Source organism: Leucopleurus acutus (genome assembly GCF_964270905.1).
Source record: "Leucopleurus acutus genome assembly, chromosome: 5".
Classification (NCBI taxonomy): domain Eukaryota; kingdom Metazoa; phylum Chordata; class Mammalia; order Artiodactyla; family Delphinidae; genus Leucopleurus; species Leucopleurus acutus.
In genome coordinates this window covers 121,454,461-121,481,974 of record NC_139147.1, presented here as the reverse complement: position 1 = coordinate 121,481,974, position 27,514 = coordinate 121,454,461, and the positions used below count along the sequence as shown (strand labels likewise).

General features: G+C 33.8%; 1 protein-coding gene across 1 annotated transcript in view; it reads right to left on the bottom strand.

Annotated features, from left to right (window-relative positions):
* The window catches only part of ATR (ATR checkpoint kinase), a 104,476-nt gene that overhangs the window by 36,523 nt on the left and 40,439 nt on the right, over positions 1 to 27,514 (bottom strand). The window contains exons 22-33 of the mRNA XM_082840232.1: positions 22,234 to 22,440; positions 21,036 to 21,149; positions 16,766 to 16,881; positions 12,975 to 13,095; positions 11,487 to 11,624; positions 10,448 to 10,658; positions 8,232 to 8,410; positions 6,211 to 6,375; positions 5,056 to 5,147; positions 2,161 to 2,252; positions 1,747 to 1,924; positions 389 to 568 (exon numbers count right to left, since the gene is read on the bottom strand). Coding sequence (XP_082696358.1) covers positions 389 to 568; positions 1,747 to 1,924; positions 2,161 to 2,252; positions 5,056 to 5,147; positions 6,211 to 6,375; positions 8,232 to 8,410; positions 10,448 to 10,658; positions 11,487 to 11,624; positions 12,975 to 13,095; positions 16,766 to 16,881; positions 21,036 to 21,149; positions 22,234 to 22,440 — 1,793 coding nt within the window. The remainder of the gene's footprint in view (positions 1 to 388; positions 569 to 1,746; positions 1,925 to 2,160; positions 2,253 to 5,055; positions 5,148 to 6,210; positions 6,376 to 8,231; positions 8,411 to 10,447; positions 10,659 to 11,486; positions 11,625 to 12,974; positions 13,096 to 16,765; positions 16,882 to 21,035; positions 21,150 to 22,233; positions 22,441 to 27,514) is intronic.

The following is a 27,514-nucleotide window of genomic DNA, read 5'->3' as shown; positions in this document are numbered from 1 at the left end:
GCTTAATTAAAATATCTCTTCCTAACATGGAACCTTCTCAATATATCTTTTCAAAGGAATCAAAGAATATTTATTTGTTAAAAAACTAATTTTAATTTTCTTAAGAGTTCTCCATTGTTATCAATTACAAGCCTATGAAGACCTTACTATTGACTTATATCTGTACCTCCCCCAGATACGTTTTCAACATTAAAAAAATGATATATTGCACATAAAAGTAATTTTTAAGTTCTAGGCTCATTTTAACTATATAGTGTAGACTTGACAACTGACAATAGAAAAATACAGATTCAGAGAGAAAATTAGGAAAGATAAATACTCCCAAGTAATATGCAAATATAATACTGAATTCACAATAACTGACATGCAAAAAAAAAGTGTGTAAAACCTTTTGTTGAGGCTTAATAAAGCTCTCCGGAGAGCCAGTATGGGCTCCTTTGCTCTGTAGGAATTCTGGGTCATTTCTAGTCGAGCCACCCAATTTAGTGAATCTTCTTGAGTACTGTCACCTGGAGACTGGTGAAAAAGTGGTTTGACGCTATGCTCCAACTCACACAACATGTGCAATCTGAAGACACATAGAGCCTATGTTAATATGTTATAATAGTCAGCCATATTAATCTGACATATAAAGCATGTACTTTAAATTAACCATAAAGAATATGAAATGTGCAGTTTTCTTTGGAAGAACTTTAACCAATATATACTCTTGGTATATAAACAGTAACATTTAAAACTTTTCAAATTGGGTATAAACACTAATTTATGTTGATTTGAATAGTTAGTGCTTTGCTATGATCCCTAGACCCCTCTAATTAAATTGGAGAAGGGTATATAAAACTAAATTCAAATGTATGAAAGCCAGACTTTACCACCTGTATAAAGATAAAAGAAAATATAAATCAATGTAAATATTTGTATATATTGCTGGTGCTATTGTAAGAGGACCTGGCATAGTAGATGCCAGTAAAAAATTGTGAAATGAATGCAATTTTAATTTTTTTTTTCCTAAGGCTGATGGAAACATTTGTGATACATTCAAATTAACTTTTTCCCATGTCTATAACCCAGTGTTCAAGCATGCAGTTGAGTAGCTACATAATTGAATTAATCCCAGTGGTCCAATCCCTGGTTTCATTAAGCTGTTACCAAAGGGGCTGATACAAAATATAATTTAAAAAATAGCGTATTTTTCTTTTTAATTTACTGTTGTTCAATTACAGCATATGTTTTATTCTTTTCTTCAGGTAAATTAACAGACCTAAAATGTTTTCCATCATTTTCTTCCTTACCTCTAAAAATTAATATTACTTGTGAGTAATATTAATATTACTTGTGAGTAATGTAGTACCTACATTTGAGGGGGGAGTGGGAAATGTCAACTGCATTTCTCAAAGAGAAAAAGGAAAGGGAACCAACAAGTACTGAGCACCAATGTGCCAGGCAGAGTAGACGTCTAGTTATTTAGGTTATATAGAAACTATGACATCACAACAAGACAAATGTAAGATATTTTTGCTATTTTTTAGAAGTCTCATATTTGCCTTTCTAATTAAAAGGATGTATGTTAGGACATTTTTAAAAAACTATAGATAGGGTGATTGTGAGGTAAAAAAATGAAAAGAGCCATTTTGTGAGCTCTGCGTAACACCAAACACACTATTACTTATTTAGCGAGCACAAAATTCCAAGCCTGTCATATGACACCTACAGACCAGGAATATAAAAATGGAAACCTCAAAATACCTCACAATATATTCATATCCTCGTTGGTAAGAGCCTCTTTCAAAGCTTGCAGCTGAAAGAGGCACAATTTGTTCTGCTCTCACTAGTTTCAATGTGTCATAAAAAGCTGTGATATCTTTTTTTTTAGCTGATAATAATAACTGTCCCAGTCTGACACTCCATGTTGTAGATTTCCCATCTGAAAAACAAATGAAGAGTCAAGGCATGCCATGATAGCTGGATTCCAGAACAAGCTTTATTTCATTTGATAAAATGGTCAACAGAAATCCGGAACAGATAGTTTCATTCCACTTTGAACTTAAACAAGGCAATCATAAAACAAGCTGAGAGATTAATTACGAATGTTGCTTAGCTACTTAAGTCTAAATATTTATGGCATATTAAAACTGCTTATATTTTAAGAAGTAATTTTACCTGCTGCCAAATAGTTTTCTACCAAATCCCACTGTGACAATTTCCAAGCTGCTTCCACTCTGTATGTGTTTAATTCATCTGTCCATTCAGACCTGTTAAAAGAAATACGTATCACTTAAACATTTATTTAAAGTGGCATTTAGAGATTTTTTCATTGGTTTAGATACTCTATTTATTGTAGTTATTTGTTGCTCTATTCATTGTATTTGTATGGTATTGTATTTTGTATGTAGGTACAAAATAATTATCTCTATCCAAAACAATCCCCCAAATTTTAATGTTTCCAGTCCCCCAAAACATTTTTTTCAATAATTGCTTCTGATACAGCCATTTAAAAATGCCATTTTTTGGGACAAATTTGTCATATATTAGAGCAGAATTAATGCCTGGATAATTACAAAGAGCAGTTGTAAAATGAGTTGCATGCTTAACTTGAACAAAGAGCAGGGAGAAAAAAGAGCCAACTGAACATACATGCATTCAGAGGTAAGCAACTCTAATAACTTGGTATTTTGAATTAAATTTAAGACAAAAAACATAGAAGCTGGTGGCCTGGATAATTACAAAGAGCAGTTGTAAAATGAGTTGCATGCTTAACTTGAACAAAGAGCAGGGAGAAAAAAGAGCCAACTGAACATACATGCATTCAGAGGTAAGCAATTCTAATAACTTGGTATTTTGAATTAAATTTAAGACAAAAAACATAGAAGCTGGTGGGGTAGGTTGAGTACTGGGGTACATAGGACACTCAATAATAAAGGCATAACAATGTTACAAATTATGTGTCAATAGTATGACAAAGGATACAAAATTAGCTACCTAAAATACATAACTATTCTTAAATTATTTTCAGTTACTTTAAAATTGGGGTTTTTAAAAGCAGCATTATATAGGTAATTATTTTTTCTAAGTATCCTACTTATGTGACACTAAGATGGCTAGTGATGTTTAGATCATGACTGTATAGAAGAAGCTATAGTTCCCCATGTTTCTTCTTTATTAAATCATATCATTTGAATACCTGCTATATACTAGACCCTCAGCTAGGTACATTTTTCTATTTAATTACCTAATAATAACAAAGGTACACATACTATAAATAAGGTAACAGACTCAGGGAGGCTGGGATCAATGCCCTTAAAAGCCCTCCTTGTTCTTTCTGTAGTAAAAACACATAAAGAAAACATAACAAATGAGTCAATTAATTTTTATTAAAAAAAACTAAAGTAGTAGCATAAATATCGAATATTCTCTAATGTCTAAGTACCACCAAGAACAATTTAGAACAAAGCTAAAAGAAATACAATAGAAATATAATTTTCAAAAGTCCAACTTTGGATAACTTCACTAGCTTATCACTCGATGCCAAAGTATCAAAATTTTAGGATACAAATCTGAGTAGAGGCACAGGGATATCGGCTCGGTGCTTTGTGACCGCCTGGAGGGGTGGGATAGGGAGGGTGGGAGGGAGGGAGACACAAGAGGGAAGAGGTATGGGAACATATGTATATGTATAACTGATTCACTTTGTTATAAAGCAGAAACTAACACACCATTGTAAAGCAATTATACCCCAATAAAGATGTTAAAAAAAAAAATCTGAGTAGAATCAGCAGGAGTTGCTCTCCAGAGGGGATATATCACACCAAGAAGTACCAAATGGCAATGAGGATCAGGCTGTGAGAACTTACTTTCATAAAAGTGTTAAAAAAATGATTGTGTAGGTTAAGCACAGTCAATAATTTTGGAGAAATATTTGTTTAAATGCAAATATTCTCCCCAAAGAAAACTCATCCCCTCAATGACCATTTGCTTCAAGGATACAGTATCCTTCACTGAATATTGAAACTTGCCTTTCCACAAATCGAACGATCAGGAGGCTCTATGTATCACAGATCCAAAGAGAAGACTGTGCAGTGTGCATCATAAGGAAACATGACACCTCAGCTTGAGCCAAAACAAACTTTCCCAAATTTCTGCAATCCCTTTATTCACAAGGTCTCTCAATTAATCTGGAGAAACATATCTAAAACATATAACAAATCTTTCCTTGCTTCTGTAAAGCTTCTTTCATCATTTCACAAATCCACTAACCATCCAACTAACATTGAGCTTCTCTACTGCCAGACACTGTAGAACAGTGGTCTTTAAAATCACAGTTTGGAATTTATAGAAATTATACAGCTGTTTTCAGCATGAACTAACTAAAAACAGTGGCCTGTGCTGTTTGGCAAACTAAGATCCCATCACTTTTGACCAGATCTCACTGTCCAGAGAAGTCAACTGGGGTCTGGTAAATACATTAAGGAGTAAGGCTTTTTCAAGAGCACAACCAACCTTCCTAGTAATTCTCTAAACTAGAAGAACCATGCATGTCTTAATCTCTGCCACATGTAAGTACTTTTTTGGGGGGTATCGTTTGGTTTGCTATATAAGAAACCCATTTTCTTTAGGAAAGGAAGGCTACTTTCATTTTTACTAGTCTTTTAGGAGAAAATCAACCCACACATTCTAGAGTGGTATTCCTTAGTTCAGTCACAAAGTTTCCCTCTCCCCAGCACAGAAAATAACTGGTGCTGATAATGTAGGCAGAGGTTAGATATCTTCTGGGAATACTAATATGAGCTTCACCAATAGTAGGTGAAGTCTTGCAGGTTCCTGTCATAAAGCAAATTTAATTCAAGGATGACTCTTTGCATAGAAGATAAGCTGTTAAGTGCTAGATTGACTTAAGAGACAGCAGGAAAAATTATTTTTTGGTGTTTATCTCCAATACCATGAAAACAAAAAAGATTTCATTACTTTAGTAAACATTACTTCAACCCAATTAATTAATTAAAAATTTCCCATTCCAAACCAACAACAAAAGAAAATCATTCTTTTAAAAAACATTACCTGTTAGCATGCACTCCATTCACCTGAGTGATTACAGTAGACAGCTGACCAAGACCTAACATGGACTTCACCACGCCATGATAGTGAATGATCTGGAAATTTAAAAGTATTTAAAATAGCAACTGTTACTTCAAATACATCTTAGGAACCAAAAAGTGTTTAACTGATATTCATTAAAAAATGCTATTTACCTCACTGAGTCTACCTTTCTTAGTTTAACAACTGACTTGCTTGGCTATATGGCAGAGCCCTCTACCGATGTCCTAAACACATCTGAATTTTTTTTTTTTAATGGAGATAACCTATAAAAAACCTCAGATTGCATTTATCATCTTTTCCAGATATGGTCTGATTTTTGGTTCAGATCAAATATAAAAGTAACAAGTACTCCTTAATACTTTGTTTAAAGATTATTTGTCATATAATTTCTCACGTAAAAATTAAAACTCAAACGTCACAATATTACTAATATCGATTTTGGGCTTCAGTAACTGAAAAGTTAAATAGGATTGTGGAATATTCTTTAAAATTGAAAACAAGCCTGTGAAAAATAAAGGCCCTACACACTGAACTTCTGAGAAAATGAACACGTCAATTATGACAAAAAGGAATACCCCGAGATTAGAGAGGATCTAAGTCAAGATTATAAATCAATGATTCTAAACCCCTTTCCTGTTCCAACATACATGAGATATGCAACGCCCCCCCGTTAGCAACTGTAGCCCAGTGATTCTAAGGGACCATTTCAGAGATTCCCAGATGGTGATAGGGGGCATGTGTAATCTGAAAAAGTTTCTTAGGCTGTAGAGAATCACTATTATTATTAAAAATTGATGCAAGTCTTATACTTTTAATAGCAAATTAAAATTATATCAATTTTAGAGTAATGGAACATAGAGTTTAATGTAAGTATACTTCACAGTAAATCTCATTTATTTGGGAGATTTGTAAGGTCACAGAAATTTGGTATTGGAAGGGATCTCGGAGATCCTCTAGCATGTCTCTAATTTTATCAATCAGGAAACTCAAGTTCAGAGACGGTTAAATATTTTCCAGACACACTGTGACCCTGGTAGAGACAGTATTGAAATTAAGGTTTCCAAAGTTCCCAGTTCAGAGTTCTTTTTGTTACAAGGCCTTTCATTTATCTCTTACCTGGTCTGGTTCTAACTGAATAGCCCTGTCATAACAAGCAGTGGCATCCCTCAGTAAGCCGATGCTTTCATGTTCAAGGATCTGTTCTTTTAGAGATGGTTCTGCCTTTCGAATTGCGCTTACTCCAGCCACTCCATCTGGTTCATGCATAGCAGCATACAATTTCTTTGTTCAATCATTAAAAAACAATCAAGGGAGGAAAAAAACACAACTGGAAATAAAACTATAAAGCCACCAGTTTATGTAAAAAAAATATATAAGAATTTTTTTCTCAAAGCAACAATATGTATTTGTTTCAAGATAGATTCACAGTGAAACTGCAAACTTATTTCCAGGCATTCTGTTCCACTTAAATATACTCATATTCCATTTAAATACAAATCTATACTAGTAACTGTTATTGATAATGAGAGCTGTAAAGAACCTCAAAGTCCTGAACTCTTTTAAAAATCGAATATATAATAAATTCTGTTGAGTATAGTTTATAAGTATTTTATTGCATTTTAAAACTTAAAAACATTTTAAACAGCATTTTAATATATTCATATTGAGATGCTTTCATGAAACACAAGAGACTAAATCTGGGTTCAAAGGAGATGTTCAGGCTGAAGATAAAAATTTGGGAGCAATTAGCACAAAGATGGCAGGGGAAAGGATGAAATGATTTAGGAAATGAATAAAGGGAGAGAAGAAAAGAGGACTGGGGAAGGACATCAGAGTACCTGTATATTTATAGACAAGGAAGAACTAACAAATGAAACTGAGAGGAGAAGCCAGAGTAGTTTGAAGAAACCTGGAGAATGTGGTATCCCAGAAGCTGTGAGAGAAAAGAAAATACCTTAATAAAGAAGTGGTCAAATGCTGCCATGAGATTAAGAAAATGAGGACTGGGAAGCATTTATTGGATTTGGTAACATGGAGGCCACCAATTTTCTTAGCAAGAGTAGAGTCAGTGCAATGGAGAAAGAACTCTTGTTGGAATGGGCAAAGAGTAAATGGGAAGTAAAGAAGGAATACAGAGAAGATGGGCAATTCTTTTAAAAACTGACTGTGAAAGGAAACAGAAAGATGGGAAGTATCTGAAGAAGATACTGTAAGATCAAGGGAATTATAAAAAATTAAGATTTTTTACAGGCGACACCAGAGCATGTCTATATGCTCTATGTACTCTGGTTGAGAAAGAAAAATTAATGATGTTGGAGAAAGCAGGAATATCTGAAGGATTGAAATCAAGAACAAAAGTAGAAGAACTGAATTTTGGCAGGAAGGGATCCTTCCTTAGGAACAAGAGAAGGGAAGAAAGAGAATATGGTACAGTAGCCAATGTATTTTCGGATTTGGTAGACATCTGGCTTCTACTTTCCTAATGAACAATGAAGCAAGATCATCTCAACAGAGTAAGTAAGGTGGAAGCAGAGAAATGAAGAGAAGGTAAGAAATAGTCATCTTGAAGAGTGCGAAAGTAGTCTTTACTAGAGAAACATAGAATGACTGAAGGCACTGTTAAAGAGTCCCACTGATGTTTGAGACTATGAGTTGAAAGGAAAACCAGTTAAAAATCCATTGTGTGATTTTTCTCCAGTGATGTTCAGCTGCTTACATGCAGACACTGGGAAAGCAGATGGGTGAGTTTATCCAGCACTGGAGTCTTACAAAGTGAATACAACACAGAGGGAGAAAGATGAGGGAGCTGAACATCCTTGTAAAGGAATGACTTTAACAATGAACAAGAGACTCAGAGCTAGACAAGGGAGAAAAAGACAGGAGAGGACTAATCATCCAAAGACTACAAGCTACTCATTTTCCAGTTCTCTCACCACACTCTGCTTTTTGACCTGAAAAGAAGCCCAACAATCTTGACCTCTTATTTCATCCATTGTATTAGGCCCACTGGCCCTTACTTTCTTTTCTTCCCTACACAGTCATAGTATTATTGTCTAAACCAATAAAATGAACACTCTAAACATAAAAGACTGGCAATATTAAATGTCATTATTAAGTTCACTATATTAATATCAAACCTGTAAAAATCCAAGATGCTCTTGAATATTTTGCTTCTTTTCTGTAATAAATGATTCAAAGTGCATTACAGCTCGTGTGTATGCTTTGGAGCGAAAGGACGCTACTGCCAGAGTATCCTGAGGTATGAGGTCTAGAAAACGAGTTACACTCTGATAGTCTTCATAATCCACAGTAGGTACTAGATTATAAAAACATAATTGAGTAATTAAAGACTGAGAAGATGAAATTTTAAAAGTATCCATTTAAATTTCAATTTATTTTTAATTTATTTCATGAAATAAATTAATCTAAATGTATTAGGATATCTTACTTAGAATGTAACTACCAACAAGAAGATTGCTCAGAAGATTCCTGCTCCAACAGCACCATTATGACTTATCTTGCCTTGAACAGTCATTTAACTTATTTGAGCTTCTGTTTCCTCATTTATAAAAGGGAAATATTAGTATCTGTCTTGCCTTACTTACAATTTTGTTGTGACAATTAAATGTAAATTTATATTAAATGTTGAGGAGATATAAAGATAATACAAAAGATACAAAGATGAGTTATTTATTATTAATAACTATAAAAACACTGATAAAGTATAGCTATTAGTAGGAAAAAAGCAGAATTGTAGAAATAGCCTTCTTTTTAATTTTAAAATTATTTGTTAACAATCCATTTTTTTCCTGTGTTGCTATATATACAATATTAACTAATACAATGGAAATAAAAAGTAAAAGTACCTTTCAAGTAAAATCACAAGTACTTTAAAATGGTAATTTTTTTAAAGAGTCTAAGAAAAGACCTAACTGAGAAACTTCTGGACTACCCAGTTTAAGAATTCTTATTTAAAACTTATAAATTTTAATAATGACTCATAACAGCATGTAGAAAACAGGAAACAAATAAATTTCATAATCAAGATAGTAAATTTAAAAGACATTATATTTAAAATAAATTCTTTACTTCCATCAAAATTTGTAAATCATTTCAAATTATGAGAAATGTTAAAGTATTGTACTTTTGAAACATTACAAATGTTACTCTTAAAAGCTAGAATTTTCATTACTATGTTAGTTAGAAATGGTAATAACGGAGTTCGCGTTTGGTTTTTTTGTTATCATTTTCACATGCAGAAACAGAAACAAACATTCAATTGTTGAAATAATGTAAAATATATCAATAATTAGTCTTACTGCAGAGAAAAACATTCCCCTAAACATAATTATTTGCAAGTCCAAAAAATCTTAGAAAAATAAACTGTTGTGCTTAACAACAGGAATATATGTGCTTCCACAGATATAGGAACAAGAGGGAGATGCTCACAAACTGAGAACTTCGTGTAAGTGAAGGCCTCTTTAAGGGTCTTAGTCAGTTTTTCCAATTAGCCTCGAAGCTTTGGGGGAAAATCATGTGATCCCACTAAATGGCTAAAGTATACAAGAAGCAGAAGTATCATATACTTTACCCACTTGCTGCAAGAATGAAAAACACAAAAGTTCAAAGACATTAAGAGTATCTATTAATGTCTGATGAATATAATTCTTCTCACCAAATGCTTGTATCATAGGGGCAAGTGTCATTTTAAACTCTAATGAGATTCCTCTTTTAGACACCTTTGTGGGAGTTGTAATATCACAGGGAAAGAAATAGCACGATAGTAGGTGTAGCAGAGCATAGTATAGTAACATATATTAAGCATATTTGGAGAGCCTGCTGGATACCAAACACTACCAGAGAAAGGGAAAAGAAGAATAAAAAGAATGAGATGAATTTAAAAAAGAAAAAAAAATAGGCCATGAAATGAATGAAAGTAAAGTCTTTGAAATTTAAAACTTAGATGTGAAAAAGACTGCAAAGAGTATCTTATAAGTGAAAAAGTATAAAGAACACTTCACTATTCATATATATACGCACTTAACAATTTATATCATCACCATCCCAATTAATCTTCAATCTTCTAAGGGAGATAAAATCAACCCTATTTTATGCAAAGAAAAATTAGGTATGTGTTTTGCTTAAGGAAGTGACAGTAAGAATTTAAAGAGAGGTTTTCTAACTATAAATTCACTGCTCTTTCTCAGTAAAAAGGCCATCTTAAAGGGAAAAAAAAGGCATGCAAGAAAACATAGGTCTTTTAAAAGCTAATGCTTAAATTACAGAACTGATACAGAAAGGAGCTAACTGGTTAATAATTAAGAGAAGGAAGTATACAGAAGTTATGACTTACTCATGGAGTCCACCTTATTTCTGTTTGATTTGCCTTGTGGAAATTTTTCAGCATTCAGTGCCTGAAATTTGTGCCTTGCCCACTGTGTGAGATGGTCAAGCATGGAGAACACAGTCTGTGTACTGAGTTGACACAGATCAGATGCACTGTCTTGGGTACTTATGGTATGCTGATCGTCATGCTTTAGAACTGCCATAATTTCTGCATAAACCTAAGAAGAATCATTTTATGGTGAATAATATGTCTGCATAATATCATTTTACAATTACCTGACATATAAGACTAACCACTTTAAGGCAATAATTTTCAAAAGAAAAAAATCCATCATACATTAATAATAAATCATTTTTCTCATCTATAATTAAGCCGATAAAATGTTTCCCTGAAAAGAAAATATACTGTAAAAGAGTCACGAGAGTAAATATAAAAATATTTTAAAATTCTTCTAGATTATTCAATAAATGATCACGAAACTACTTGTTAACTAGTAGAAAATAAAATTTTAAACAATATCTCACAGTATCTGTAAAAATCAATTTCAGAGTAACTGAAGGGCATGTTAAAACAAAAGGACCAAAAAAATGTAGGAAAATATGTTCATGACATTGGATAAGAGAAGGTTATCACATAAAAGGTTTAAATTAAAAAGCTATAAAAGATTTATAAATTTGGCATTTATATTTAAAATTTCTGCATGGCAAAAGGTATAAACAAAGGTTAAAAAGAAAACCACTTACTGGAAAAAATTTCTGTGAGATATGACTGGCACAAACTGGTATCCAGAATACATATCAAACTACCAATTATTTAAAAAGGACACATATACACACCACAAATAGGTAAAGGATATGAACTAAGCATTATATAACTCTTTGATAAATAAAAGTATAAAAAAGGATTTTGTAAGCATTTTCATATGTACTTACATATTATAGCATACCTTGATCTACATTTCCTACTAATATGTAGCCTTTTTAATATTAATTACATTGCATAAATGTTTGGATAAACAGAAACCAAATAAAATGATATTTCTTACCTCCTGCTGATCTTCTTGATTACAACCCAACAAAACATACACTAGAATATGTGGAAGAAGATAGATGGTCACCTTGAAATCATGCTTCATCATAATGCTACAGCAGGTGAAGATTTTACTGGCAAGATCATGCCGCACCTATAAACTCCAATGGTTTAGAGAGAGTAAGTAGTTTTATTCATTTTATTCTTTTGATTAATGCCAAAAAACAACATGTGAGCTAATTTAACATTGCAGAGTGGGTATTCTATGGAGAAATGCACTAAAAGCAGGGAGGATTTCAGATCACCATCCCTCTGGTCAAGTGCCTGAACTGCTGAGACCCCTACAGCCCCTACCTGGGCTGCCGACTATCTCAGCAAAAATGGTCTTTTCCCCTTACAGTTCATTTTAAAATGAATCACGTTTTGTTACAGGTTAACTTCCCTAAATACAGTATATTCTACTTAGCTAACTTTAAATTTAGTATATTTATTCCTTGAGCACATAGATGACGAAAGTAACCAGAAGGTATTCTCTGGGCCAGCACATTAAGTACAAGATCACATTTTTATTAAGTAATAAACAGTGATTAAGTATAGGAAACAAAATGGAAGAAATAAAAAAATTAAATTACTTGGTGTTAGAGTCAAATTTTATTGGTATAATCTAACCTTCAATTTACCAACATTACTGTTCTCTTATAAAAATTTAAAGGTTTTTTCTTCTTCAAATACAAATCCTTCACTTAAAAAAAAAACAAACTAAACTACAACTAAATAAAATATTCCATAGCTGAAAGTAATTAAAGAGTATTAATTTAATATTTCACATATTATATTTTCAGTATGTTCATTAAAAAACAAGAGACACTTTCTTGAAATTACCAGGTACAAATTATAGTAATATTTTAAAACACTAATAGAAATATGAATTAAAAACAAAAGTTGTGAAATTTAAATACACCTTAAACATTTTGGGTGAACACAGGGTACCTTTTTGTTTGTCAGGTATGTAAAAATTTCATATTAGGAAAACGTCAGAAATATACCTCTATTTTTCCATGAAATTTCATTTTTAAAAAAACCTCTACTTTTATTTTGGAGGAAGTTCAGATAATGTATCCTCTTTTAGAAGTAGCCACTAAGGGATAATATTATCTTTTTATTACCTAAGAAATCGTTTTATTATGTAAAAAAGTCTGATAAAGCATTTATATCCTTTTAAACAGTATTATTTTACAACCTTAAATGAACAGACATAATAGACATTTTACAAACACATGAAGAACATAGCAATTTGCTTGATAAAACAACTACCTTCTTACTCAGAAACTGTTACTAGTAACAACAGAGAAATTGTTACTCTCTAGTAGTAAACATTTCCTATGAAAACTTCTATATCAGCACAAATATTACAATTCCTACTGTGTGTACTACGCATTCAGATAGATGTTCTCGTTTCCTTTACAATTTCTGTTCAGTTAAAAATTCTGAACAGAGTTCTTACCTTCGTTATAAGATAACCTGCCCAAGATGCTGACCATTCTGCAAAGTTATTACCTAATTTACTTAAGTAAATTGGCTTCTTTACTCCAGACCAATCTGTTGACTTCTGCGAACTCTTATATCTGTAATTTAAAAAATTGTTTATAAAAATATATATATATTTTATATCCATCTGTTTAGAACTTTAGTAAAGAAAGCATGAGAAACTACATCAACTCTTTCACTGACTACCCCACTACTGCCTTGCTTTTACTGAAATCTGGCTAAAGACACTACTTTCCCTAAAGCCTTCTTAATGGCAGGGCAGTAGGTCATTCACGCACACCCCAAGTACTTCAAAGGATTTAAGTCTGCTTCCTCCCTTCCTCAATGCTGTTTTCAGATCCTTCTAACCCCATCATTGTACAAGAAAGATCTGTTCCTTTGAGGTTCAAGCCACCCAGGTATATATACTATTCTCTACTCCTCATTATGGGCATCTACCAAACCCACTGATTACCAAACTCACTGATAAATTTAGTAAATTGCTCTGCATTTTCTTTCTTCACCAAGTTTTATCATCCTGAGTGACTTCAATGTCTGGCTGGACCATCTAGTCAAAATGAAAACTTCTCAATGACTTTCCCCTCTACTTCTTTATCGGGACTCCCTTGCCAATACAGAGAAAGTTCTTCACTTCCAAAATGTACTATTTAGACCTCACTTTATGGCCAGTTTCCCAAAGTTCCAGTTCTTTTGCTCAGTTACTCTGACACATCTGTTCTCTCACTGAGACCTTCTGTCCCTTGACTCTGCTAAACTCTCCTGATCTATAATACCCTCCTTTCATTACCTCTCTCCCTAGCCAGCTTGGTCTCCACGGTGCTTCACTTCAAGTACTCTCTTGGTAATATCCTGTATGCACTCCACTCCCACATTTTCTTTACCACCTGTACCCATCCACCAAGCTCCCAACCTTGGATCAGTCTAAATGCCTGCCTTCACTGAAATGATACCTAGGCCACTGCATTGATAGAGGAAAAATCACTAAATTGCTTATGAGATTAGTACTACTACATATCTTAGTCTTCAACCTCAATGGACCTCTACGCTGCCCAGAAATCCTTTTAAGTTTTCCTTATCAGCTCTCTCTTCTCTTTCCACAGTGGCTATTTCAAATCATCACCGCTCTCCTTACATCACCTATACCAACTCCACTGCCACTTTCAGCCAATAATCTCATCTCCTATACTTCTTACTTCATGGAAAAAAAAAAAAGAAGAAACCATTAACACAATCCCACAACTAAATCTGTAAAATTTGCTGAGTTCCATCCATTATTTTATTTTCCCCTATTACAGAGAAAGAGATTTCACTTCCTCTAATCTAATCTCCCATTAGATATATGGCTACCATTTTGGATGCCCCTCGGGGTCCCTATTATATCAATTACCACTTCTCTCTTCCATAACTTCAACATGATCCTTTCTATTTGCTCCTCAGTGTTAACACTTAAACATGTTCAAACAGGTCTCATCTTACCTATGTGTACAGCAATTTTTTGAGGTGAGTGGGTTCCTTTTTAATCACCAATGCAAGGTTAGGAAATGACAAATATAATTAATGCCCTATACTCAAGGTTCTCGGCAAACATTATATATTTCACTGTATCACAAATTGCTAAAAACTGAAAAAAACCCAATGATCTCTCAGTTAACCATCACTATTTTGAATCTTCATGAATTCTCTAGATGATTTCACCAAGTTTTATGGTGAACTTAGTTAGAAAACTACTGATATTGGGGTACAAGTCAGGTTCTGTCAAGACACATCCTGATATTTTCTCCTAAAATTATTTCTGTGGCAATTTTGAACTGTAGTTGATCTATCTAGTTCTAAAAATCAAATCTCCCAAACATAGCCATCCCTTTGATCTAGGTTTAGTGACTGCATATAAACAGCCCAAGTGAAAAATAAATAAATTAAAGGAGAGTATAGGAGTGTAACTTTAAAGCAGCAAAAACAAGGATATGGTTTTAGGAAGTCTTTTATTTCTCCTAGGCCCTGTGGAGAAAATATCAAGCAGTCCAAGCTATAAAACTGCCCGACAGGCTAACCTGGTATCTTGGTGTTTCATACAAAAGTGAGTCAATTCCATTAATATTGCTCTCTATTGACTTCTTACATTTATGAGGTGGTGATTTCAATGAGCAGATTCCAGCTAGATAAATTGAACTTCTACCATTGAGGGACCATCTGAGAGGTTCCTTCAAACTCCCAGATATAAAAGTAGAAGGATCATAAGAATTCTCATTGCTTTGCTAAGATCACTCTTATAAATGACCACTTAAATATTCTTCTTATGAAAGAATAAGAAGTTGGCAGAAAATGTTGGCTTCTTAAGAAATACTAAATTGAATAACAAGTGGGCAGAAATCGTGGCTTCTACTTCACATGAAGTAGGGAATAGCCACACTACCCCTTCCAGAAAAAAGCAAAATTCAACAAGCTGACATTGAATAAGCATTTATTATTGAGTCTAAGTCAAATGTCAGGCACTCTGCTAGGTACTTTTTAACATTATCTTCTCTATTTCTAACAATCATATAACGTAAGTAAAGCTATTCACATTTTCAAGATGAAAAAAACTGAGACTTGGAAATATTAACTAAATTGCCCAAGATTTTTAGAGTGAGCAAATGCAGAGTCAAGATTCAAATTTCGGGGCTTCCCTGGTGGTGCACTGGTTGAGAGTCTGCCTGTCAATGCAGGGGACACGGGTTCGTGCCCTGGTCTGGGAAGATCCCACATGCCGCGGAGTGGCTGTGCCCGTGAGCCATGGCCGCTGAGCCTGCACATCCGGAGCCTGTGCTCCACAACGGGAGAGGCCACAACAGTGAGAGGCCCGCGTACAGCAAAAAAAAAAAAAAAAAAAAAAAGATTCAAATTTCGGTCTACATGACTCTAAAAACCATAAACTTTCCACGAGATCACAGAAACTCTTAAGCATCTATATGTGCTATAAAATATAGATAAATGGAGAAGTATGGAATCCTCAAAAAAGAAAACACAAACATTTATTTTACATCTTTAAACAATGCTCTTCCTAAGAAATAAAATGATGTTTAAAAGGTTTCTAAATATTAAAGGGTATCTAGCAAATAAGTATGCATGCTTAAGGGCTTTTATAAAGAATTTTACTACATGTCTACTAAGGCTCAAAGACTACATTTATGCAAGGTCACATATCCAATAAGTTTGTGACTTAGACTACCTAAAATTAAAGTTTCTAACTAAAAATTATTTATGGCCTTCAATCAGTCCTAACGAAGTTATTAAAATGGGGAGGAAAAAAGGTAGAAAATACTTTTTTTAAAAGTAGAAGGGGAAAATATTTTCATGAGGAGAAATTGGTAGGGCTAAAAATCTCTAATCTCTAACTGGGATTACTAAAGGCTTTGGGACTAGCTTTAAATTCTTAAATTTCTGTGTTGATTAGACCCATCAAAAGTTTCAACTCACATTCAATTTAAAGTAGATTTTTCAAAGTACTACTGACAGTTGAATTAAAAAAAAAATCAATCCTTTCAGCTTCACTGAATTTGTCTAAATACTAAATAAAGTTACAGAATTTAAACAATGAGCAGACTATACTTCTCATTTTGACAATATTATAAGCATAAATCTTAGTGCAAAACACATATTACAACATACTAAAAATACTTTTAATGCTAAAAAGTTATATCAAAGATAAAATTTAGTTTATAAAGTTAAAAACAATTTTATGAAAATAGTTTTAATGAGTCTACAGACCTAGTATTTAGATGAGGTTCTAGTATTTCCCGAACATGCTCGGGAAATCTCCTCCACAATTGGTGACCTGGGCCATCGGTCTGCATCTCTCTACAGTCATAAATAGAAAGTAACTCCTACAAATACATATTTTACAGTTGTAAATCGTCAATGAAACAGATAAACCTTTACATCCATCAACATTCTTCACATTACAGCCATAAAAATACATAGAAAAATACATAAAATGATAAAATTTTGGAGTTGTCTCAATGCTTAAAACCATTTAGGTGACTTACTCAAGGTCACAAAGCTGTGGTAATATTTGAACATGCAATTTCTGTGCTGTACATAACATGTATTGAAACAAATGACTAAGCTATTTGGAGGAAAAAATTGGAATTTTCTATATTTGTAGAATTTTTAGAATTTAACCTTTTCTGAATTTTAATGAATGTAACTACAAATCCAAAATAGTTCAAAAATTCAAGGTATCTCAAATTCTATATATAAAGTACTGAGCTTAAAATTCTGAAAATAAGATGCAAATGTTAAAGATCAATTTACTATTCAAGTCCATCAATGAAATGGTTATATTTTACTTTCCTGAAAATAAAACAAGTGGGATTTTATAAAGAAAAAAAAAATCTTTGTCTCCAATATCAATCTTTAAAACAAGACAAATATGTTAGGGTATTATATCTCCCATCATCTACTATTCTTTCTTTCTAATTTCACTGAAAAGGACCACATGCAATAGATGTATTCCTAATAATTATAAAGTATAAATACTGTCTAATAGAATATGTACTTTATATTTAGCATTTTTTAATAAAAGGAAGTTTATGAAAGTTCAAATACAGAAATATTCAAAACATTTTCATTTAACTTTAAAATGTTATTAAAATTTTGTTTGAAGCCAGCTTTTTCTGATGTTTGCAAAGTCACTCTGGCTACAGAAGTCCTCATAATCAACCTCCAATAACAGACTTAGTAAATCAGCAATCGACTAACTTTTTGGTCTTGGGACCATTTATACTTTTAGTGTTAGGGGAGGGGAATTAGATAAAGGCAGTCAAAAGGTACAAACTTCCAGTTATAAATAAATACTAGGGATGTATTGTACAACATGATAAATATTAATTAACACTGCTGTATGTTATATATGAAAGTTGTTAAGAGAATAAATCCCAAGAGTTCTAATCACAAGGAAGAATATCTTTTTTAAAATTTAATTTTGTATCTATATGAGATAATCGATGTTCACTAAACTTATTGTGATAATCATTTCACAATGTAAGTCAAATCATTATGCTACACGTCTTAAACTTAGACAGCTCTGTATGTCAATTATATCTCAATAAAATTGGAAGAAAAAACAAAAAACACATACACTTAACAGTTGTAGATCTTGCTTCATATTTCACTGAGAAAACAAGCAATCACAAGAGATCTCCACAACTTCCATGCTAATATCTCCCCAGCCTGGCAATATCAGTATCAGTGCTTATATGCTCTGCTTTCTCTTTTGTTACTACAGATGAATTGGTTTTTTCTTTTTAATTTACTCTAATTTAATGAGTGACAATTTTATGTTTTATTTTTTAATTAATTAGTTAATTTATGGCCACGTTGGGTCTTCGTTGCTGTGCGTGGGCTTTCTCTAGTAGTGGCGAGCTGGGGCTACTCTTCGCTGCAGTGCGCGAGCTTCTTTTTTTAACATCTTTATTGGAGTATAATTGCTTTACAATGGTGTGTTAGTTTCTGCTTTATAACAAAGTGAATCAGCTATACATATACATATATCCCCACATCTCCTCTCTCTTGCATCTCCCTCCCACCCTCCCTATCTCACCCCTCTAGGTGGTCACAAGGCACCAAGCTGATCTCCCTGTGCTATGTGGCTGGAGGGGGAAGGGTAAGCTGGGACGAAGTGAGAGAGTGGCATGGACATATATACACTACCAAAGGTGCACGGGCTTCTCATTGCGGAGGCTTCTCTTTTTGCAGAGCACGGGCTCTAGGCACGTGGGCTTCAGTAGTTGTGGCGCATGGGCTCAGTAGTTGTGGTTCGCGGGCTCTAGAGCACAGGCTCAGTAGCTGTGGCGCATGGGCTTAGTTGCTCTGTGGCATGTGGGATCTTCCCGGACCAGGGCTCAAACCTGTGTCCCCTGCACTGGCAGGCAGATTCTTAAACACCGCGCCATGAGGAAAGTCCCTTGTTTGTTTCTTTTTCTTTTAAAATTTTTTTTTTTGGCTGCGCCAGGTCTTAGTTGCGGCATGCAGGCTCTAGTTCCCTGGCCAGGGATCAAACCCAGGCACCCTGCATTGGGAGTGTGGAGTCTTAACCCCTGGACCACCAGGGAAGTCCCAAATTGTGTTTGTTTTTAATTAAGCCTACTCTTTCCACTGGTACACTATATTCCACATCTCTTTACCTATTTAAAATAGTATTATACCAGTTCTCTTATACAACAACGCTATCCTACTCCCACTGAACTGTTTCCAAGCAACAGATAAACATGTTGTTTTTTTGCCATCTTTACGCCCTTTCCTCCCCAGCTAGTATCTCATTCTCCCGCTCTCCTTGATAGCAACACTCCTCAAAAGAGTTTCTGTAATTTCTCTAGTTCCTCTCTTCCCACATGTTCTTAAAAATACTCTAATGAGGCTTTCTAAACTACACTGAAACCGCTCTTGTCAAGGTCACCAATGACCTTTATGTTAATACAGCCAATGGTCAATTCTCAACCCTGAAATTATCAAACCTATGATCAGCATTTGGATCACTCCATACTTCCTGAAACACTTTGTCTTCCAGAAAACCATATTCTCCTACCTTGTTGGTAGCTCCTTCTCAGTTTTCTTACTTTTTCCCTCTTCTCACTGAGCTCTCATTTTCCAGGTCTCAATTATTAGAACCTTTTAATCTATACATACTCCCTCTCTTGATCATCCCATCCAGAATCACAGTTGTAAATGCCATCTCTACTATGAACTATGAAAACTTCCAAATATGTTTAAATCATACCTCTAACCATGAATTTCAGACCTGAATATCGAACAAAATAAAAAAATCTTTTAATTAAAAAAAATATCATGAAAAGGGGCAAAAAAAGTCAAACTGGAAAAATATTTATTACACGTATGGTAGACACAGGGTTAATTTCCACTACATCCAAATAGGTCTTAAAAAATCAGTTAAGGGCTTCCCTGGTGGCGCAGTGGTTGAGAATCTGCCTGCTAATGCAGGGGACACGGGTTCAAGCCCTGGTCTGGGAGGATTCCACATGCCGTGGAGCAACTAGGTTCGTGAGCCACAACTACTGAGCCTGCACGTCTGGAGCCTGTGCTCCGCAACAGGAGAGGCCGCGATAGTGAGAGGCCTGTGCACCGCAATGAAGAGTGGCTCCCGCTTGCCACAACTAGAGAAAGCCCTCGCACAGAAACGAAGACCCAACACAGCAAAAATAATAAATAAATAAATAAACTCCTACCCCCAGTATCTTAAAAAAAAAAAAATATCAGTTAAAAAAAAGACCAATACCAAGGAAAAAATGGGAAAAGATCATGTAGAGAAAATTCACAAAAAAGCAATAAATATATAAAAGATGTTACACCTCTCTCATAATTAAATGTAAATTAAAATGAAACAATATCATTTTTTATTTGTCACTGGCAAAGACTTAAAATTTTAATTAAGGGCAGGTTTGTCAAGGGAATATAAACTGGTGAAACTTTTTTGATGAAATCTATCAAATGTAAACTCTGTATCTGCTCTGAGACATTTTAATTTCTGGATATTTATATTATTGATATATATTCACTCAAGTACTTAGAAATTATGCATGTTTTCAAAATCATTTTTTTGTAAAAACAAAACATTGAACACAGCATAAATGTGTTAAATAAATTTCTTAAACAAATTACGGCACGTTCATACTGAATATTAAGTCATTGAAAAGAATGAATTAGAGATATATGTACTGACATGGAAAATTACACAAGATAAGACTATTAAGCACAGAAGAAAATAAAGTACTATGATCTGCTTGTTTGGTGGAGAAAACATATATATTTGTATATACATAGAAAAAACTTCAAAGTACATATAATAATCTGTTAGGAGGGTACCTTTCTGTACTCTTTGAAATTTTTGTTAAGAACTTGTATTACTTTGATAATAAAAATGACAGTCAAAAAAAAATAAGAGTTTCTAAAGCACAGAATTTACAACTTTCTTACTAGAATTTAATAACTTAAAGCCAGTAATGTCTATATACACTCTTACCTGAATGGCATAAGCAGCTGAATCTTGAGCTCGGCTGTTATCTGCATATGCGAGGTAAGCTCTTGTTAGTTCCATCAATAATCCATAGGCAAAGTTTGCATCTTCTACTCCAGTCTCAATAAGAACAAGAAAAAATTACAGGCTAATTTGTATAAATTTTCTTAAACTGTACCTCATTCCATGGTGAATTTAACTTAGTCACCTAAGTCAATTTAACTTAGAAAAGGAAAGCTCAGTAAGGTTTAAACAAAGTTTGGTACCAAGACTAAAATATAATCTGTAGCTAAGAAGCCAAATCTAAGGCTTTTCAGACCATTTATAAAGTGTTAGACTCATTCAACTTTTACATAAATCCAGCAAGTTGCATTTTTTGTTTTTTAACTCTTAGAAAGAAAATTGTACATACAGAATTTCCTAACTTGCATTCTGTAGAACCTCGGTCAGCTAAGAAGCTCCAAAAAATAATTTTCACACACTCTTCTCTAGGAGATTCATAACATTCCCCAATATATTAAAAGTTCTGTTTAATTTTGTTTTACAAGATTTCCCACACTCATTCGACTATGGAAACATTTTTATATACACACTATTAAAACACCCTGGGAATCAGTTTCCCATGGAGACACTTAGCAATTGTGTTTAAATAGTAAAATTTAAATAATTAGATTTTAAGTATCTGTCATGATTAGGTTAGAAAGCTTATTTATTTTTTGGTTTTGTTTTTTATTTATTTTTGGCTGCGTTGGGTCTTCACTGTGGTGCGTGGGCTTCTCATTGCGGTGGCTTCTCTTGTTGCGGATCATGGGCTCTAGGCGCGGGGGCTTCAGTTGTGGCACGCAGCCTCAGTAGTTGTGGCACAGGGGCTTAGTTGCTCCACAGCATGTGGGATCTTCCCGGACCAGGGATCGAACCTGTGCCCCCTGCATTGGCAGGCAGATGCTTAACCACTGTGCCACCAGGGAAGTCCCTAGAAAGCTTATTTAAAAGAACATAGCACACTAGACTGGACTCCAACTTTATAGTTTTTGGCTAAAGGTCTCTGCAATAGTATTAAGGAATAAACTCAGAAATTACCTAAATCGTCTAGTTTAGATCAAGCTGCCACTAAGGATAACCTGAACAGTTTCTTGTAAATGCAATATAGAAACCCCATTAGGACAGTGAACTCTTCTGGTCATTCCAAATTACCAGAACTTACCACAAATGTAAAATCTTTTCCTTGGGTTTCAGTGGTTGAGAAATCTAGCCGACCTGGATCTATTGCTCCCAATTCCCCTAAGCATTCCCCACAGAGCAACCGAGCTTGAGAGTTTGCATCTTGGCAACCTTTCAAAAGCACTGTCACCAACTGTGAAATAACAGGTTCCACTGTTTCACTATCTGTTGCATATCTGATCAGTTTTTCCTAAAATAAAAGTAGAAAGTTTATATATAACTTCTACAAACTAGTATATTGTCCTAACCAGAAAGCTTAAAAATATTAAGGAATATCTGACAAATATTGACAAAATTAAATTACTATATCTTTAGTCTTTTCACCTAGTTTTTGCTGAGTTCACATAATATAGTCCACAATATGTTCTGTGGGATTAGAACCATTAAGTGTACTTAAAAGTTTTAATCATTAATCCATTAAATAAACAGTTACTGAGTATTATTACATCAGTATACAGAAATAAGACATAGTCTTATCCCAATGAGTTTATAATCTAAAGGGAAAATAAACATGCAAACAAACAGATAAAATATCATACAATATGTACAATAACAAATATGTGTACAAGGTAAAGAAGAAATGAAGAAGATGAAAAAGAGCTCAGAGTATCTTTTCAGAGATAATAGATATTTTAGTAAATAAGTCAATAAGGAAGAGCTATTAATTAAAATAAGAAAACTGAGGAGTGTATAAAAAGCTGTACAGCAGAAAAAGATATGGGAAAAGAGTCCTGTGGGGATGATTTAAAAAAAAAGACGTAGGAAGAAAGAGGTAGGCTTTATGAAAAAATATGTTGGTTCAAGTAATCTTTTTTCATCTATCTGCTGAGGATGCTGTAAGAAAAACTGTTAGGCGTAAGAAATGACTATTCTCAAGCCAGTTAGATTTAGATATTGTAGCTGTGTGACCACTCTAGAACTACTTTGTTTACATAATTTTCCTTCTAGCAGAAGTAAAGCATATATGAGCATCTCAAACTCCATGTTAAAACTGTGATTCAAATTAGAGTAATACGTTTCAAAAGAAAAATAAAAAGACATTTTATGTCATCCAGAAACTTCAACATTAACTCATTTAAATAACATTACAGGTTTATTCAGGCATAAATACTTAAAATAGATGAATTAGTAACCAATAAACAGCAAAACTAATATAATTATAGACATACATTACCTTGCTAAAACTAGAAAACAATAAGGAAAAGAACATTTTAGTTGGCAAAGATAAATGCAGTTCATACTCAAGACAATAAATACATGAACACTAAATGAAAGGTAATTTTAAAATATACCTCTCTCTTAAGTGCTTAAAAATGTTTTTACTTCACTTCTAGGTTAGATAAACTGGGTTTCATTTTTCAGCAAAAAATATTCAATTCCAAAAGAATTTATAAAATGAGTGTGTGTTCAATAAAGAAAGAAAGAAAAAAAAAAAAAGAAAGAAAGAAAGAAAGAAAAGAAAAGAAAAAAAGAACAAATCCATGTTTTTATCATGTCCTAAATGTCCATATACACTTGGGTCTATTTCTAGACTTTCTATTTTTTTCCCACTGGTCTGTTTACTCATGTACCAGTATCACACTGTTATAATTATAGAGGCTGTAGAGTATATTAATGTCTGGGAGGGCTACTGAACTCCCACAGTTTCTTTTTTTTTAAGATTTTTCCTAGCTATTTTTTACATGTTTGTTTTTCCATCTTAACATTAGTATGAACTTCTCTAGTTAAAAAAACAAACAACTTGACATTTCTTCGGGATGGCATTAAATTTATGAACTATCCTAGGGAGAATTAAAATCTTTGTAATATTGAGTCAACCTACCCAATAAATAAGGGGTGTTTCCGTTTGTTTAAATCAATTACATTTTTGTGTCTTTCAGGAGTGTTTCAGTTTTCCTCTTATTGGTTTATACATTTCTTGTTACACTTACTCCTAAGTATATTATCTTTTTCTGTTACTACTGTAAATTGGGTTTTCCAACAAGTCTTCCAACTGCTTATTGTTGCTATATGAAGATTATGATTTTTATATTCTCCTATCTTACTGAATTTGTTTGTTGTCTGAGCTAGTTTATTGATATTTTCTAGAGTTTTCCAAGTATATTAGCATGCCATCTGCAAATAGAGATAGTTTCATGTCTTTTCCAACTCTTATGCCTCTGATTGTTTTCTCTTATCTAAATTCATTGGCCAATATTTCCAACTGAATGTTAAATTGTAGTGGAGATAATGAGCAAACTTGCTTTCAGTGGGAATGCATCTTATTTTCCCATCAAGTGTGCATGCGTGCATGTGTGTATGTGTGGGCACGTGTGTATGCAGTATACATAAATACACATATGCATGTCTATACATTTATAATATATTAGTACTATCCATCGATTCCTATTTTCTTTAGTGTTTTTATCTGAAATGGATGGTACAGTTTGTCAAAGGCCGTTTCAGCATTTATGAAAATAACAGTATGATTTTTTTCATTAATTCTATTATTAGTTCACTCACCATTCCCTCCCAACCTCCCAGCCCCAGGCAACCACTAATCTATCTTCTGTCTCTATGGGTTTGCTTGCTCAGGAGTATATATATTCATAATGTATCGCCCTTGTAAGTTCCATATCTTCTATTGTATTTTTGTGGATTACAGCTTTTAGTATTATAAAGTACCCTTTTTTGTCACATTTCATACTTTTTGGTTTCTATTCTCCTTTGTCTAGGGGCAGAATCAGAATTCCTGCTTTCTTATTTCAACTTAAAAATCTGCTCACTCCTTTATTTTTAGCCTTTCTAAATAATTTATTTTATATGTGTGTATTACAAACAGCACAGAGTTGTTTCCTGCTTTGTAAGTCAATTTGTAATATTTTTTCTTTTAAGGTCTTTCACATTTATTAATATGACTGATATGCCGGGCCTCAATTCTGTAAGTTTTTTAAAATTATAATTAGCTCCTAAAAATTAATTTCTTTTGGTATAGAAAATTTATACTTTTGTTCTAGAGGTACCCTTTACAGAAATATCTTTTGTAATGTCTCTGGTCTCTTTATTTAAGCTTCTTTAACTGTTTACCAGTTTTAAATAGTATATTTTGATTCCTAGTTGTTGCCTACGCAATAGTAACTAAGCTCATTTAATTTATATCTTAGTCTCTTCTTCTCCCATTTAAAAACTTGCATAATTTCTATTTTATTAAAATATATAGCATTTACATAGAATTCTCCCAAATTTGTCCCCACCGTTGTTTTAAATATATAACTAGTAACCATAAGTTCTTTTGCCAAAGTCTCCCCAGTCATCTCTTGATTGAGTGAAGCCATTCTGTAGCATACCTCTTAGGAGGGGCTTGCTTGTGAAACTCATATTTCTTCAATTTTTCTTCGTTGCGGAGAACAGGCTCCGGAAGCGCAGGCTCAGCGGCCACGGCTCACGCACGCAGCCGCTCCACGGCATGTGGGATCTTCCCGGACCAGGGCACGAACCCGTGTCCCCTGCATTGGCAGGCGGACTCTCAACCACTGCGCCAGGAAAGTCCATTTCTTCAATTCTTGTATGTTAAAACTGTGTTTCTTATCTGTGATATTCTAAGGACAGCTTGGCTTATTTTTGTGTCCCTTACGTTTTTGAAAATGCTGCTATCCTCTAGGCTCACTCTGTATATTGCTGTTGAGAATTCTGATACTAACTTACTTTTCTTGCCCTTTTAAGTGATTTTTTAAAAATATTTTACCTGTAGGTCCTGAAGATTTCTTATTATTAAAGTCTAAGATATGTCTCAGGGTTGACTATTTTGGGGTCAATGTTCACAGGTACACAATGGATCCTTTCATTTTATGAAATGGAAGTCTTTTATTTCCAGAAAATTTTCTTGGGTTATAGTTTTAAATATCAATTATGTTCTATTGTTTTATTTTTCTTTTTGAGAAACTCTATTTGTATGTGAAATCTTTGCCGAGCTTCTATTTCACCTACTTCTTTGATCCTTTGTACTCCTTTCTCTAATCTCATTTTTGTTCTCTTGATAATTCTTCTGCCTTTCGTCAATGCTCCTTACTAAAGTTTTAGTCATATATCTTCTCCCCCCACAGTCCTTATAATTTAACCTTCATTTCTTCAATTTCTTCAGTTCAGTCACCTCTTGTTTCATATCTTGTTTTTTTATCCATTTCTCTGTTTAAATTTCTCACTTAATTCTTTTTTTTTTTTTGGCCATGCCACACAGCTTGCAGGGTCTTAGTTCCCAGACCAGGGATTCAACCTGGGCCCTCAGCAGTGAAAGTGTGGAGTCCTAACCACTGGACTGCCAGGAAATTCCCTTAATTCTTCTTTTATATCTGCAACTGCTTGCTTGAAATATTTAATTCAGGTTATAGTGCTAAGTCTAGTTTACTTATGCTTTATGATTGGTTTTGGGGGAGAAACTGTCATCAACCAAAGATTTCATTTTCTGTTTTTGTCTTACAGTAACTTTGTATATGTATAGAACATATATATTTTTTCTATTTATATTGTGGGCTCTTCATAATAGCTGTATGCAGTTAACAGTAAGGATTTTGTAGTAGCTTACAAGATTCTGATTTTGTAAGTACTCTTTTCTGTCAGCATAGCTCAGTGTAGTTTTTTTCATAAGTAGCTTTTACTGGCAGGAGAGTAGTATGGGGAGGTATATCTTTGATTTTGTGGATTTCTTTTTATTTCTGCAGGACCCTTAAAATTCTCTCTCTTACTTTCTTCCTTCTGTTTACTACTCTCTCCAAAAAGTGCCTTCCCCTACCTATTCTTTTACTTCTCCCGAGAGATAATAGCTTCCAAAGACTGCAACCTTAGGATCTACACACTTTCAAGTACCTTCCCCATAACCAATTCTCTGATGTACCACATCTTAGGCCAACTTTCAGTATCGTTGTACCTAGAGTGGGATCGTCTCGGTTGGTGCTTTTGTCTTTGCTTTATCATCATCCATACTTCCTTCAGTCCACTTTTTTTTCATAGGGTCTCCTCAGAATCTAACTGTTCTCAACACAAGCTTGTGGCATGAGCTCGAGATAGCTCTGCTGATTACATGTAATTTGAAGTTCATAGTATTCTCAGTCTCACAGTTATGTTGAAGGTGACTTATGTGTGGCTTTATTTGCTCTCCTTTTTGCTATTTATGACGTTTTGCAGGGTATACAGAGATTCACATTTAGACATCTACCATTATCCTAGGATAACTTGGAAGTCCCTAGCAGCTTTATTTTCAATGGGCTCATTCTCAGATTTGTAATTAT